Raw genomic sequence first — 16569 nt, 5'->3', positions numbered from 1 at the left:
CCTCGGCCTCCCAAAGTGCTGGGATTATAGGCGTGAGTCACAGCGCCCGGCCTAAGGTTCCTAGTTTTTCATCTGTAGTGTCAAGACTCTGTGGTTGGATGGCAAGCATGTGGTCTTCAGCAAGGTGAAAGAAGGCATGAATATTATGGAGGCCATGGAGCATTTTCGGTCCAGGAACAGCAAGGCCAATAAGATCACTGCTGACTGTAGGCAACTCTAATAAATTTGACTTGTGAGGCCAGGTGCAGTGGCTCATGCCTGTAATCCCAGCACTTTGGGAGGCCGAGGTGGGCAGATCTCCTGAGGTCAGGAGTTTAAGATGAGCCTGGCAAACATGGTGAAAACCTGTCTCTACTAAAAATACAAAACCTAGCCAGGTGTGGTGGCACACACTTGTAGTCCCAGCTACTGGGAGGCTAAAGCAGGAGAATCACCAAGGGTGGGAGGCAGAGGCTGCAGTAAGCCAAGATCACACCACTGCACTGCAGTAAGACTTCGCCTCAAAAAAAAAAAAAAAAAAAAAAGACTTGTGTCGTCTCTTAACCACTAGAACCATTCCTTCTACAGCTTACAAGAGCACCCCCTCCACTCCATTTGGTTGCAGTATCCTTACATAATCTTCGTGCTCTCACTGCAGTTCCACATTCTGTGTTCCATATTTTCCTTATTCCCTTCTACATCTACTTGGATAGCAGAGTTAAGTTTATGATTATGAAATAAAAACTAAATAACAAAAAAAAGTGTGGACTAGACATATGGATCTAGGAGTTGTGAGTTTATAAAGGAAGTTTCGAAAGGAAAAAAAAGGTGAGAAGAGCAGAGAGCCAAGGAAGAGGGTTCTAAAATATCAGACATAATTTTTTAAGCATCATTATTTCATACATGGCTAGGAGCTGAAAGAGAAGCCCAAAATAATATAGAAGCAATTCCAACATATTGAAAACTTGAACCTAGGGCCGGGTGCGGTGGCTCAAGCCTGTAATCCCAGCACTTTGGGAGGCCGAGGCGGGTGGATCACAAGGTCAAGAGATCGAGACCATCCTGGTCAACATGGGGAAACCCCGTCTCTACTAAAACTACAAAAAATTAGCTGGGCATGGTGGCGTGTGCCTGTAATCCCAGCTACTCAGGAGGCTGAGGCAGAAGAATTGCCTGAACCCAGGAGGCGGAGGTTGCGGTGAGCCGAGATCGCGCCATTGCACTCCAGCCTGGGTAACGAGAGCGAAACTCCGTCTCAAAAAAAAGAAAAAAGAAAACTTGAACCTAAAGAAAATTATCCTGAATGAGGTCTGTAAAAGCTACTTTAAAATGATAATGGGCCAATTATGAGCTAAGAAGTTCTGAAAAAAACAAAATAGTAAGAACATCTGTATAATCCACACAATGTGCACACACATCCATAGACCTAATGGTGAAACCTCGCCTCTACTAAAAGAAATACAAAAATTCGCTGGGTATAGTGGTGCATGCTTGTAATCCCAGTTACTAGGGAGGCTGCGGCGGGAGGATTGCTTGAATCCAAGATGCAGAGGTTGCAGTAAGCCAAGATCACACCACTGCATGCCAGGCTGGGCGACAAGAGCAAGATTCTGTCTCAAAAAAAAAAGTAAAAATTGGCTGGGAGCGGTGGCTCATGCCTGTTATCCCAGCACTTTGGGAGGCCAAAGTGGGCAGATCACCTGGGGTTGGGAGTTTGAGACCAGCCTGCCTAACACGGAGAGTCGCTTGAATTGGGAGGCAGAGGTTGCAGTGAACCAAGATCATGCTGTTGCACTGCAGGCTGGGCAACAAGAGCAAAACTCCGTCTCAAAAAAAAAATAATAATAATTATAAAAATAAATAAGTAAGTAAAGCTAATGACTTCCCAGATAACCTGATATCTGATTTAAAAAAAAAAAAAAAAAAAAAACTGCCCAGGAAGGGCACCAAAAAGGAAAAAACTTAACAAATATTTTTAAACTGCCTTGTAGTTTACATCTCAGTTTTATTTTTAAGTCTCATTGGTAGGAGTCAGCCCTGGCTCTGGGCTTAAGAAAACTTAAGAAAACTGAGTTTCCAGTTCTGTAAAAGTGAACATTAAGACACCAAAACACAGTTGATCAAACTGTGAGGCCCTCTCTGGGCCAATATCTCCAGAACATCTTTACCTCATCACACTCTAAAAACACTAATATAACATACACACTTATTTTCAGCTACTCCTTCCCCTTCATCTCTCCCTAAACACTCTCTCACACACACACACATTCACACATAGACAAACACACACTCTCTTTCTCTCATATTCAAGAGAGAAAAGTCCATATACGGTTAATATGAGCGAGTTCACCCTAAAAGAAAATTAAAATCAGCTGGGCATGGTCGCTCACACCTGTAATCCCGCCACTTTAGGACAGATTACCTGAGGTCAGGAGTTCGAGACCGGCCTGGCCAACGTGGTGAAATCCTGTCTCTACTAAAAATACAAAAATTAGCCAGGCATGGTGGCATATGTCTGTAATCCCAGCTACTCAAGAGGCTGAGGCAGAACTGCTTGAGCCCAGGAGATGGAGGCTGCAGTGAGCCGAGATTGTGCCCCACTGCACACCAGCCTGGCTGACAGAGCTAGACTCTGTCTCACAAAAAAAAAAAAAAAAAGAAAAACGAAAAGAAAATTAAAACCAATCTCAGAAAAAAAATCTGTCCAAAGAAAGACTATTTCTTCCTGCAATACATTTTTTTGTCACTTTTCAGAATACAAAGGCAACATGGATTGTCTCAATAGCTAATTTCATACATATAGAAGTAGTCCTTTTACAAACCAAAATACACACCCAGCATATTTTTCTTAATGAAACAAAAGGCAAGTACACTCTTACTACACCATCTCCTCCTTCACTTGTCCTCAGCCTTCTGCTCTGCAACTGCCAAGCTAAGAAGCAGGATCTCAAACTTCTCAATATATCTGCAACATGGTTGAGATGTTCCAAACCAGATCTATTCTTGGAAAAGGTTGATCTCATATTCAATTAGAGGAGGAAAAAACTACTGTGAAACTGGTCACATATTCGACTACTATAGGAAACAGCACAACCAAAATTTTATAGATCCTCTATCAAACAAGAAACTAGGCAACTAATTCAGGAGCACAAATCAGATCAGGTAAGTAACCACGAAGTACCTACAACATAGTATGTCTAATCAAATACCTTTTTTGTTTAGACCATTACCAGAATCACTATTAACAAAATGCTTTTCCAAGACAGGAAAATATATTAAGGGAGAATGATTTTGTGAGATAATATACCACGTCTAAGGGGGCATAGTCAATGTCCTCCAGAAGGATCCAGTGGCCCATTGTGGCTGCCTGTGTCAGGGTGCCAGGCTGCCACACAAACTCTCCAGGAACATCTGTGCAGCGATACATCCCCAAAAGCATCTGCAAAAAGAAGATAAATTACTGAAAAATCACACCTGTAGTGGCAATGCTACAACCTTTGATTAACTGTTAATCTTCTATAGATAGGTATTAAGTAAATAGGCACTAGAGGTTTATACAGGTTGGCCTCAACAATTATAAGCAAGACCAGTAACTATTCTTATATTCCGTTACCAAAAGCAGTATTTTAATGCAAATATTTACAAGCATGACAAGCCACCAAAACTGAACATTTCCTTATTACCTTACTGTCAGTCTGATCTCCAAGCTGGACTTTGAGAAGCTGAGGAGGCTTCCTTCTACCTGTTATTGCAGCTAAATATTCAACTAAGGAAGTTTTGCCACATCCTATTGGTCCTTCCAACAACACAGCATTCTGAGAAGCAACCGCCATAGCCAGGGTCTGAAGGTTTTTGCAGACAGACTCAACCAGCACATAAGACCTAAGTGCCAGCTCCTGTTCACGTGAAGAACTCCTATTACCGATCTAAAGAAGCAAGTGAGAGAAACAAAAGCCTTGTCAAGAAGAGTCCTTCCCTCAAGGAAGGACACAAGTTAATTTCTATAAGCCTTCTAACCTTACATAAACCTTTGCAAGTAAATTAGTAGTACCAAAACGATAATAACAGGTATGTCATCTAACGTAAAGATCTCTTGGGCATAGTGGCACGTGTCCATAGTGTCAGCTACTGGAAGTGCTGACATGGCAGTATCATTTCATCCCAGGAGTTCAAGGATATAGTGAGCCATCATCACACCACTGCACTCCAGCCTGGGTGACACAGAGACCCCAACTCTAAATACAAATAAATGAATTTTTAAAAATAAAGCAAGGCACCAGGTGCAGTGGCTCACGCCTATAATCCCAGCACTTTGTGAAGCAAAGGCGGGTGAATCACCTGAAATCAGGAGTTTCAGACCAGCCTGGCCAATGTGGCAAAACCCCATCTCTACTAAAAATAAAAAAAATTAGCTAGGCGTAGTGGCATGTGCCTGTAATCCCAGCTACTCCGGAAGCTGAGGCTGGAGAATCACTTGAACTCAGAAAGCAGAGGTTGCAGTGAGCCAAGATAGTGCCACTGCATTCCAGCTGGGCGACAAAAGCAAAACTCCGTCTCAAAAATAAATAAATAAGTAAAAATAAAGCAAGGATCTGATTTTTTTTCCCTTTCCATTTTATTGGGGGTGAGGGATGGGGAATATTCCATGGGAAGTAGGGAAGCAGAATTTGTTGGCAAATTTAAGAAAGTCTCCCAAAGTTTAAGTAGCCAAAAAAAAAGCTGATCCACAAGGGTGGGGGAGAGCAAACCTCATCTATTACTTTCGGATTTTTCTTTTCTTCCCCTCCCCATATTATAGGATTTCCCATCTAAGATCACAAATGCACACAATACATTTATAAGACAATCAGGAAAATACAGACACTGAGAGAGTACTTTATATTATAAATTTTTTATTTTTTTGGTATAATAACAGTACTGGGGTTATTTTTTAAGTTTGTTTCTTTTAGAGATATATACTGAAATATTTTCATATAAAATAGTATGATGCCTGGTATTTGCTTCAAAGTAACAGAATGCGAGGAAGTTGTGCAGAAATATAAATGAAATGTAATTGATAATTATTGAATACCCAGCACCATGGGTATTCATTACACCATTCTTTCTACTTTGAAATATGTGTGACATTTTCCGTAACAAAAAGTAAAAAAGAGTATTAGAATGAACCCGATACGTTTAATGAGTATAGAATTTCAGTTTTGCAAGATGAAAACGTTCTGAGTCAGATAAGATGGCTTGTAGCTGTAATCCCAGCACTTTAGGAGGCTGAGGAGGGAGGGCAGCTTGAGGCTAGGAGTTTAAGACTAGCCTGAGCAACACAGTGAGACTGTCTGTACAAAAAATTTAAAAATTAGCCAGGCCTGGTGGCACACACCTGTAATCTCAGCTACTCAGGAAGCTGAGGTGAAAGGACCCCTTGAGCCCAGGAGTTTGAAGTTACAGTTAGCTTTGATCACACCACTGCACTCCAGCCCCAGGTAACCCCGAGTGAGACCCTGATGCCAAAAAAAAAAAAAAAAAAAAAGTTGTTAAGCAGGCCGGGCATGGTGGCTCACGCCTATAATCTTAACGCTTTGGGATGCCAAAAAAAAAAAAAAAAAAAAAGTCTAGAGATTGGTTAAATAACAGTGTGAACTAATGTGTAAAGTTAAAAATGTTAGCATGGTAAATGTTACATTTATGTTATCAAAATTTTTTAATTTGTAGCCAGGTGTGGTAGCTCACTCACGCCTGTAATCTCAGCATTTTGGGAGGCTGAGGCGGGCGGATCACCTGAGGTTGGGAGATCGAGACCAGCCTGGCCAACACAGAGAAATCCTGTTTCTACTAAAATACAAAAATAGCTGGGCATGGTGGAGCACATCTGTAATCCCAGCTACTTGGGAGGCTGAGGCAGGAGAATCACTTGAGCCCAGGAGGCAGAAGTTGCCATGAACCAAGATTGTGCCATTGCACTCCAGCCTGGGCAAAAAGAGCACAACTCCGCTCAAAGAAAAAAAATTTAATTTGTTAAATAACAACAATGCATCTAAGATACATGGGGGGAAGACCTCTTGAAAAGTGGAATGATTTATAACTTTTAAGGGGTAGTAATTTCTCAAATATGGCTGGTTCCCTAAAGATATGTGAGGACTAAATAAGAAATTCAGAGCTGGAAGCCTTGAACTTTCCTCAAGGCTATCCCTCTCAGAAATTTAGCAGGCAGGCTACACCCAACTCTACCCTGCACTTCGGCACCAGAGTCCCCACTGCCAGCCAACAGCAGGCCCATTCTAACAAGAATCCTTCCCTATGTTAAAATCCTAATGCCCTAAACATAACCTAGATTAGGATACTGGTTACAGGGTACATGGCAGGTGTAAAGAGGGGAAGGGGGATGGGTCTTCATGACTAGAAAAAAACACAAAGAGCTTTGGAAGGTCTGGGATTTTGGTGTTAGCGATTATACAACTATACACTTAAAACAATGAGCATTTTCCTATACATATATTGTAAGTATTTTTTAATGCTACTGACCAGAGCGCAACTCATGGTTCAAGAAATGACCCAGGACTTATTCCAAGAAGAAAAGTGGGTGGATCAGACCATCAGACAAAGTGGCAACTGACTGAAGACTGCTATGGAAAAAGGGACTGGCTTCCAAAAGTGCCAGATTCATGATCTGTAAGGCTGTTTAAGTATGATCTCGAGCCATTCTTGGAAAGAAACTTGTTGGATACGGCAGAGAGGAGGTATACTACAGATACTGGACTCTCATACAATGAGACTCTGAAAGAAGGGGCTGCTAGGAGTTATCTCTAGACCTAGGACTATCTTAGCCACAGAGCAGTCCAAGAGTCTCCAGTAAGGAATTCTGCCTTTGAATTACATCAACATGGGATTATAACATGTGCTATAGACCTTCACATAGTTTTTGCAGTGAGCAAGCAAGAAGATATATGGAAGAGGTCTGCTCAAGTTAAAGGCATCACACAGGCACATTAGTTTTTAATTTCATATTAAACAGGGACAGTCTGGGTACAGTGGATCACACCTGTAATCCCAACACTTTGGGAGGCAAAGTGGGATGATCTCTTGAGACCAGGAGGTCCGAACCAGCACAGACAACATAGAGAGATCCTGTCTCTACAACTTAAAAAAATTAATAAAAAATAAAAACAGGAACAATGGGAATATCAAGGGAAAAGCCCAAGATGAATTTCTCATAATTTCGCCCTGAATAACTCCAAAAATGGAATAGCAATTTAACAAAATAAATTTAGCTCACAGCTGGTACACAGAGCCCAGCCAAAGACAGAGCACATTAAGTGTTTAGCAGGAGGAAGTGGACACACCCTCTACTGATGCCAACATACCGGCTCTCCAGAGGCTGGTGGCTGCCCGGGCAGCACCACACCACAGACAGCTGTCACCCTAGGGGAGAGGTCAGACGAAACAAGGTGTCCCTGTAAGTACTGCAGCTCCTTCTCCTTACGCCAAAGGGAGGCTTCTGGATTGGCCAAAACCAAAGCCTTCTCTAAGTCCTGCAACTGGGCCTCTTCTAACAACCTGAGAGAAAGGAGAATCTCATCAATTATCTTATTTCTCAGAAACGCTATAGCAAGACCCACAGTTACCTCTGGCCTGTCGCCCCCAGAAAAGAAAAAAAAAAAAGAAATGCTATAGCAAGATAGTGAGACCTCCACGAAGGCTCCTGCTTACCTCAACCTGAAATGGATCAATTCATCACTATTAAACATCTTCTTAAGGAATGATAACTTCTGCTCTTCATTCATACAGGTGACCAAAGCAAGACAATTGGCTGTATACCTGGGGAAAAAGAAAGTGTGTAAATTCAGTTTATCTGCAGCTGATTATAAAGAATAAATAAAATTTACTAGCCAACTGAACACTAGAAAAGGAAATCTCAATTATTATAACACATTTAGGAACAGAAAACACAAATAAGGCACAATAAATTTACTTAATGGAACATGAAAAAGGTGAGATCCACTCATATCATCTAATTTTCTCTGCAATAACATGTGATTAATGAAAGGAAATAAAAACTCAAAAGCCACAAGAACAAAAATAACAAATTTTAAATGGTTTCCTTTCCCTCCTCACAAACACAACTCCACACATGCCCTGTACCAGTTCCACTCTAGAAGTACAAAAAAGTCCAGCAGCTACGTACCAGCGAACCAAGGTGTCATGGCTTCTGAGGAGAGGGACACACACACTCCAGTCCCAGAGCTCCCGGAACACAGACTGCTCCTGCTGCAGAAACTTGTAGGCTGCTTCCATTAGGTCCCGGAGCTTCATCCTCCTACGTCCATAGCGGACTGGATTAGCATCTGAACTCTCTAGGAAGAGTCTTTGAAAGACTGGGAATGTGTCCTTGAAATACCTCAGGGCAAACCTTCAAAAACAAAGAATACAGACATCCCCAACTTAACAATGTTGGGACTTAACAATTTTTCAGCTTTGTAATCGGTTTATCAGAGTATTAAATGCATTTTCAACTTCAGCTATTTTCAACAAGGAGTATCTATATTTTCTTTTCTTTTCTTCCTTTCTTTATTATTATTATTATTATCATTATTAAAGACAAGGTTTCACCATGTTGGTCAGGCTGGTCTTGAACTCGCGACCTCAGGTGATCTGCCCGCCTTGGCCTCCAAAGTGCTTGGATTACAGGTGTGAGCCACCACGCCTGGCTACATTTTCATTGATTGGTGGGAATATCACAGAACACATCTCTCTACTCTGACAGAACCACAGAACAGAACTCCCCCAAGAGTCTGACAACACAGGGAGATGAATGCTAAATCTAGCTAGTTCTAAAATTTTATCCTGTTCAATTTCAGGAACCAGGACCATGACATAAGATAATTCTGACTAAGAGGATACAAAAACCTAAAGTAATTACCTACAAAAGGAGGGGGTACACATCATACGTGTTTACAATTGAAATGGTACTCATTTCCAACAAACATTTATTCAGTTCTCACTATGAGCCAGATACTATGTTAATACCTGAAGAGATACTTTTCTTGAGGAGTTTGCTGCCTAGTAAGGAAGACACCCACTTTTAGAAACAGTAAGAAACACACACACACACACACACACACACACACACACACACACACACACACGAGTCAACTGAATCTGGGAAGAATCAAGAAGAAATGCTTAAGTTACACCTTAATGAATGAGGAGGACAAGTCTGGGCAACATAGGAACATTCATTCCTACAAAAAATTTTTTTTAATGAGCCCAATATTGGTTCACTGCAATCTCTGCCTCCTGGGTTCAAGCAATTCTCCTGCCTCAGCCTCCTGAGTAGCCGGGATTACATACAGGCATTTGCCACTATGCCCAGCTAATTTTATATTTTTATTAGAGATGGGGTTTCACCATACTGGTCAGGCTGTTTTTGAATTAGCAGGGTATGGTGCAGCCTGAAGCCTATTCAGGAGCCCGAAGCTGGAAGATCATTTGCCAAGTTCAAGGTTACAATGAGCTATGATGGTGCCACTGCATTCCAGTCTGGATGACAGAGTAAGTTCTAAACAGCCTGACCAATATGGTGAAACCCTATCTCTAATAAAAATACAAAATTAGCTGGGCATAGTGGCAAATGTCTGTAATCCCAGCTACTCAGGAGGCTGAGGCAGGCAAACTGCTTGAACCCAGGAGGCAGAGATTGCAGTGAACCGAGATTGGCCACTGAACTCAGGCCTGGGCGACAGCGCGAGATTACATCTCGAAAGAAAAAGTGGGGATATTATATAACCAATGCTATGGAAATAAAAAAATATTATTAAAGCTTTGAACATGGCCAGGTGCAATGTCTCATACCTGAAATCTCAGCACTTTGGGAGGCCTAAGTGGGCAGTTCACCTGAGGTCAGGAGTTCAACATCAGCCTGGCCAAGATGGTGAAACTCTGTCTCTACTTAAAACACAAAATTAGCTGGGTGTGGTATGCATGCCTGTAATCCCAGCTACTCCAGAGGCTGAGGCAGGAGAATCACTTGAGCCCAGAAGACAGAGGTTACAGTGAGCCAAGATTATGCCATTACACTCTAACCTGGGTGACCGGAGCAAAACTCTGTCTCAAAAAAAAAAACAACTTCGAACATTATAAATAAATGGAAAATATGTACAGACTAGTAACCAGCTAGTAAGGAGATTTAGTAATCCAAAACCTCCCACCAAAGAAAAGCGTAGACTGCACTAGAGAAAAGACAGATAACCACACTACAGAATTCTACCAAACACTGAAAGAAGAATTAACACTAATCCTAATGAACCTTAATGTAATCTGTGGACTTTGAGTAGGTTCATCAATTGTAACAAATACTACTCTGATAGGAGATGCTGATAATGGGGGAGGTTATGCATGTGTAGGTACAGTGTGTACCTTCCTCTCAATTTTGCTGTGAGCTTTAAATGGCTCTAAATTAAGTATTAAAAAATAAAAATAATTAGCATGCATTAGGTGTTTGTTTTTAATTTTGGCCAGGCACAGTGGTCCTGGCCAGACACACTGGCTCATGCCTGTAATCCCAGGACTTTGGGAGGCCAAGGCAGGCAGGTCAAGAGATTTAGACCATCCTAACCAACATGGTGAAACCCCACCTCTACTAAAAACACAAAAATTAGCCAGACATAGTGGCATGCGCCTGGAATCCCAGCTACTTGGGAAGCTGAGGCAGGAGAATCACTTGAACCCGGGAGGCAGAGGTTGCAGTGAGCCAGATGGTGCCACTGCACCCCAGACTGGTAACAGAGGAGACTCCGTCTCAAAAAAAAAAAAAAAATCTACCTTAAAAAATTGTGTACAAATGTTCAAAAAATGCACTGTAGTGGGTTTTGTTCCTGCAGTCGGTGGCTTTGCTGCTGTCTGATAAAGGTATGTGGTTGTTGGCTGCAGCCTCTGGGCTGCGATGATCCAAGCTCCTGGTGGAGGCAGGGAGCCCAGCTGGAGGGGTGGTCAGCACAGTGGCAGCAGTTGGACTGATTTGCTACCATGGAACTTGTAGGCTGTTATGCTTTGCAAGCTATGAAGCATATGGAGCCTCAAGGAAAACAAATTTTTCAAAGTCTACCAAAATCTGCCTTCAGTGGTGGCTATTACAGAGGCGGGTTTGAACTCAAAATGACAAAACAGAAAGCAGCATCACTACTAGGTGTAAGCCCTATTGCCAATAATGAAAAAGAAAGAGTTGCTCATTGATGAATTATGCTCTTAAACAATCCAAGTAAAGGAGGACCTCCTTACACGGCAGCCAAAAACAGAGAAGCTAAAGATTTACCAGAAAGTCAGGTTAAAAAGTGAAGTAGGCTGATCTGATGGTAGTGGGTTACCAGAACTTATTAATATTAGTGTCACTGAAGTTGGGATACCACCCCCCACTGCTAAATTTGACTGGCTTAAAAAAAAAAAAAGAGAAGCAAATATATGAATTTTAAATTTGTATTAGTTTATGGATGAGTACCAAGTTTTTATAACAAAATGCCTAAGAGTTACAATTTTTGAAAATAATTTAGCACATGCTAAAAATAAACAAAAAATAGACTGTAGTGATGACTGCATATATTGATGAAAATACTAAAAACCACTAAATTGTACACTTTTATAATATATGAACTATCTCAATAAAGCCATATTTTAAATACGGGCACATTAATGTATTTGTGTGTATTCTCTAATATGTACAAGAGTGAGAAAAGACATTTGGGAGAAAACATACAAAAATATTAATACCAGCTATCTTTGGAGGGTACAATTTCAGGGTGCAGAGGACCTTTAGCTTCCTACCATTCTGTACTATTGAATGTTATTTCTTCTGGAATTAAAAGAAGAAAAGGAAAAATAGGTATTATACTACAAGGACATTATTTTCCTCACAGGGACAGAGAGAATAAGTAAAGTAGTTCTTGGAGAGGAAGAAAAGTCTAAAAACAAAAGATGTTACCTTTAAGGTATTTCTAGATACAGTTTTTAACTAAAATGTTAAGAGTAGAACTATTTTGGTCCCTCATTCTGTTGTATGACAGTGTAACTGGCCACATACATACAATTACCTTACACGTGCAATGTCTTTGAAAAGGAAATGCATGCTCCACCACAGCAATCCATCTGCTGTTCTTCACAAAGGCTGTGACTGTGTCTACCCACTATAGTTCTTACCAATCAAAAGACAGACAGCACTGATGTGGAGCCCCATGCCCAGCACAAACTCGCAGCAGATGCAATTCTGAAACCAGGCCAGGCACGGTGACTCATGCCTGTAATCCCAGCACTTTGGGAGGCCAAGACAGGCAGATCACAAGGTCAGGAGTTTGAGAGCAGCCTGGCCAATACGGCGAAACTCCGTCTCTACTAAAAATAAAAAAAATTAGCTGGGTGTGGTAGGGTGGCTGGTGCCTGCAGTCCTAGCTGCTTGGGAGGCTGAGGCAGGAGAATCNTGGCTCATGTGTGTAGCCCCAGCACTTTGGGAGGCTGAGGTGGGTGGATCACTTGAGATCAGGCATTTGAGACCAGCCTGGCCAACATGGTGAAACCCCGTCTCTACTAAAAAAAAAAATACAAAAATTAGCCAGGTGTGGTGGCACGTGCCTGTAATCCCAATTACTCAGGAGGCTGAGGAAGGAGAATTGCTTGAGCCCAGGAGACAGAGGTTGCAGTGAGCCAAGGTTGTGCTTTTGCACTCCAGCCTGGGTGACAGAGAAAGAGGAACACTCTGTCTCAAAAAAAAAAAAAAAAAAAAAAAAAAAAAAAAAAAAAAAAAAAACTGAAACCAAGAAACTAATCTAAAATGCAATCCAAATAAACTGTACACTTAGAAATAGTAAAGTTGGGAAGGGAGGGGCAGGGTTTAAAAATAAATAAATAAACACTAAAGTTGGGCCAGACATGGTGGCTCACGTCTGTCATCTCAGCGCTTTGGGAGGCCGAGGAGGGTGGATCACCTGAGGTCAGGAGTTCAAAACCAGCCTGGCCAACATGGTAAAACCCCAACCTCCACTAAAAATACAAAATTAGCCAGGCGTGGTGGCGCATGCCTGTCATCCCAGCTACTTCGGAAGCTGAAGCAAGAGAATCGCTTGAACCTGGGAGGCAGAAGTTGCAGTGAGCCAAGATCACACCACTGCACTCCATCCTGGGCAATGAGCAAAACTTCGTCTCGAAAAAAAAGAAATAGTAAAGGTGATCAATTTTAAGTGTTTTCCGACCACAATGGGGAAAAAGTGTACACATATTTGTACACTTCTAATGAAACTTTAAGTTTGTTAAAAACTTATTTGTGATAATATGTGTTTAGTTTTCAACCTGGTTCCAGGACAGAGCTCTAGCAACTGTAATTCCCGATGTGGTAAGAGCTATTCTTTTGTTATTCAACCCCCTTTCAATCACACCTGAGTTTTATGTTAATGAGGTGACAATGGGAAAGTCCTTAAGGAGGGGGACACTGGTTAGTTGCCAGGAGAACCAACCAAGTGATAACAGACTTGAAACTTTCAGCCCACCCCCCAACTGCCAGGAAGGAAAGGGGACGATGGCGAAGATGATCTCCAATGGTCAATGATATGATCAATCATGTCTTCCTAATGAAATATCCATTTAAAAAAAAACAGGCCGGACACGGTGTCTCATGCCTGTAATCCCAGCACTTCGGGAGACCAACGTGGGTGGATCACAAGGTCAGGAGTTCGAGACCAGCCTGACCAACATGGTGAAACTCCATCTCTACTAAATATACAAAAAGTAGCCGGGCGTAGTGGCAAGTGCCTATAATCCCAGCTACTTGGGAGGCTGAGGCAGAAGAAATGCTTGAACCCGGGAGGCAGAGGCTGCAGTGAGCCAAGATGGCGCTACTGCACTTTGGCCTAGGTGACACAGTGAGACTCCATCTTAAAAAAAAAAAATGGGGTTCTGTGAGCTTTCAGGGTGGTAAACAAATAGAGGTGCTGAGAGGGTGCTGCAGCTGGGGAGGGCACAGATGCTTACTATCCCCCTCCCCCATGTCCTGTCCTGTGCATCTCTTCCAAATGGCTCTTCCTGAGTTGTATCCTTTTCTAATACACTTGTCATCTGGTAAAGAAACTGTTCTCCTGAGTTCTGTGAGCTATTCTAACAAATACTCAAACCTGAAGACAGGGAGTCAAGGGAGTCTCTGATTTAGAGCCTTTTGGTCAGAAGCTAGAAGAGACCGGTGTCTACTGAGGGGTTTGCAGAGGAGGCATGCAGGGATACTCTCGTGGGACTGAATCCTTAACCTGTAGGGTCTGTACTAACTCCAGGAAGACAGTCTCAGAGTTGAACTGAATTGTAGGATACCAAACCAGTGTCAGAGAATTGGCAGATATAGGTAAAAAGTCACACATCTGGTATTAGAAGTGAAGGATTCTGAAAACGTAGAGGAAAAGGAACTGTTTCTTCTTCACTAGTCTGGGATACTTCTGTGTACTACAGACATGATTCTCAGCAGGCTCTGATCAAGTCAGTACAGGTAAAACTTAGAAATAAGGTTACATTCTGACATAATATTAAGGGAAAATAATCGCTGGGTGCAGAGGCTCATGCCTGTAATCCCAGCACTTTGGGAGGCCAAAGAGGCAGATCATCCGAGGTAAAAAGTTCAAGGCCAGCTTGGCCAACATGGCGAAACCCTGTCTCCACTAAAAATATAAAAATTAGGCCAGGCACAGCAGCTCACGCCTGTAATCCCAGCGCTTTGGGAGGTCACAGCAAGCAGATCACTTGAGGCCAGGAGTTCAAGACCACCCGGACAACATGGTGACCCGCCTCGACAATAAATACAAAAATTAGGCTGGGCACGGTGGCTCACGCCTGTAATCCCAGCAATTTGGGAGGTGGAGGTGGACAGATCACGAGGTGAGGAGTTCGAGACCAGCCTGGCAAACATGGTGAAACCCCGTGTCTACTAAAAATACAAAAATTAGCCAGGCACGGTGGTACACGCCTGTAATCCCAGCTACCCAGAAGTTAAGGCAGGAGAATCGCTTGAACCTGGGAGGCGGAGGTCATGGTGAGCAGAGATCGAGCCACTGCACTCCAGCCTGGGCAACAGAGCAAGATTCCTGTCTCCAAAAAAAAAAAACACCTAACACTCAGTCTTGGTGCCTCTTTGGACTATTCCTCACAAACCATATTTTACTATCACTTAAAAGTCACATTAGAACCCAGCTCTAACACAGTTCTTGCTACACTAATTCAGATAGATTTACAGAAGTTGGAAGGGACACTATAGCTCTCCTAAATCCACTCCTTCAGCAGCTCTAATAAGCAAAATATCTTTCCCATTAGAGGTGGATGCTATAAGCACTTCAATTAAATCTCATTTACTCTGCTGTATACAAATATCTTGCCACATGATATAATCCTTGACAGCACTGGGGACACATCCTGGTCATCTTTCCAGGTCTGTTCTGATGGCCAAGATTTAAGAGAAACCTAGTAAATGCTCACTGAACTGGGCTGGATAAATGGATTCTTTTGTGACTCTTTTTATAAAACAATACTATTTCTCTCTCTCCTTTCTGTATCTCCCTTTTCCCATCTCAGCTCAGATTCCCTTACTTCCCAGGAGATAGCAGGTTCTACCACCTCAAGGAGAAATGTGAATAAAATTGCTACTCACAGGAGGACATCAGGATGGTTACCAATGAGTTTGCTCATCGACACACAGAGCCGCTCATGCAGATCGTGGTTGACTTGGCCTCCAGCTTTGATGGCTTCCGCATTCCTCTCCAGCAAATCCAAAAGGAGGGGGCGAAGCTGGCGACCAACCAGCACAGTACAGTCCTTATCCAAAAGCAACTGTGCTAAGGTACTCAGGACACACTGGCGATCTTGAGGTGTCCACACCTGAGAAAGGCAAAACAAAATTATCTTTTTTTATCTGAGACAGAGTCTCACTCCATCTCCCAGGCTGAAGTATAGTGGCGCAATTTTGGCTCACTGCAACCTCCGCCTCCCAGGTTTAAGCGATTCTCATGCCTCAGCCTCCCCCAAGTAGCTGGGATTATAGGCGCCTGCCACCATGCTGTGCTAATTTTTGTATTTTTTTCTTTTTTTTTTGGTAGAGATGGGGTTTCCCCATGTTAGCCAGGCTGGTCTCCAACTCCTGACCACAGGTGATCGCCCACCTTGGACCCAAATGCTGGGATTACAGGCGTGAGTCATCGCACCAGGCCCAAAACAAAATATCTATGTAAATAATATTCATTTGCACTGTTGTAGAAAAGAATCCTGGATTGGAATTAAAATGTCCAATTTCCAGACTTCATAAGTGAGTTTCTATTATAAAATACTGCGGAAATTTTTTGCAATGGAGGATTAGAGTTAATTTACTATAAAGGCTGTTACAAATAAGTCTCAGTCCACTGGAATTTGAGGTACAGGGACGAATACATGAATTCCATTTAAAATCTATACAACTTCTCTGAAAAATAATCTATGTGCTGGGATTTCAACAATCTCCAGGGAATCCAAAACCCCAATATTTCCCCAGCTCCTTTAACTCTTCAAGAAAAAAATGGGAATTCTGCAGTTAGTACATAAAACTTCCAACTC

At 42.3% G+C, this 16569-nt stretch overlaps 1 protein-coding gene and 1 pseudogene across 1 annotated transcript in view; one reads left to right on the top strand and one right to left on the bottom strand.

Annotated features, from left to right (window-relative positions):
* Positions 1-16569, bottom strand: part of MDN1 (midasin AAA ATPase 1) — a 176290-nt gene that overhangs the window by 142915 nt on the left and 16806 nt on the right. The window contains exons 2-7 of the mRNA XM_037730790.1: positions 15635-15861; positions 8156-8380; positions 7681-7788; positions 7335-7527; positions 3663-3905; positions 3287-3418 (exon numbers count right to left, since the gene is read on the bottom strand). Coding sequence (XP_037586718.1) covers positions 3287-3418; positions 3663-3905; positions 7335-7527; positions 7681-7788; positions 8156-8380; positions 15635-15861 — 1128 coding nt within the window. The remainder of the gene's footprint in view (positions 1-3286; positions 3419-3662; positions 3906-7334; positions 7528-7680; positions 7789-8155; positions 8381-15634; positions 15862-16569) is intronic.
* LOC108288008 lies at positions 11029-11304 on the top strand (annotated as a pseudogene).

Source organism: Cebus imitator, unplaced genomic scaffold, assembly GCF_001604975.1.
Source record: "Cebus imitator isolate Cc_AM_T3 unplaced genomic scaffold, Cebus_imitator-1.0 Scaffold359, whole genome shotgun sequence".
Taxonomy (NCBI): domain Eukaryota; kingdom Metazoa; phylum Chordata; class Mammalia; order Primates; family Cebidae; genus Cebus; species Cebus imitator.
The sequence above is the reverse complement of the archived record's forward strand: the minus strand, read 5'-3'. Positions and strand labels throughout refer to the sequence as shown.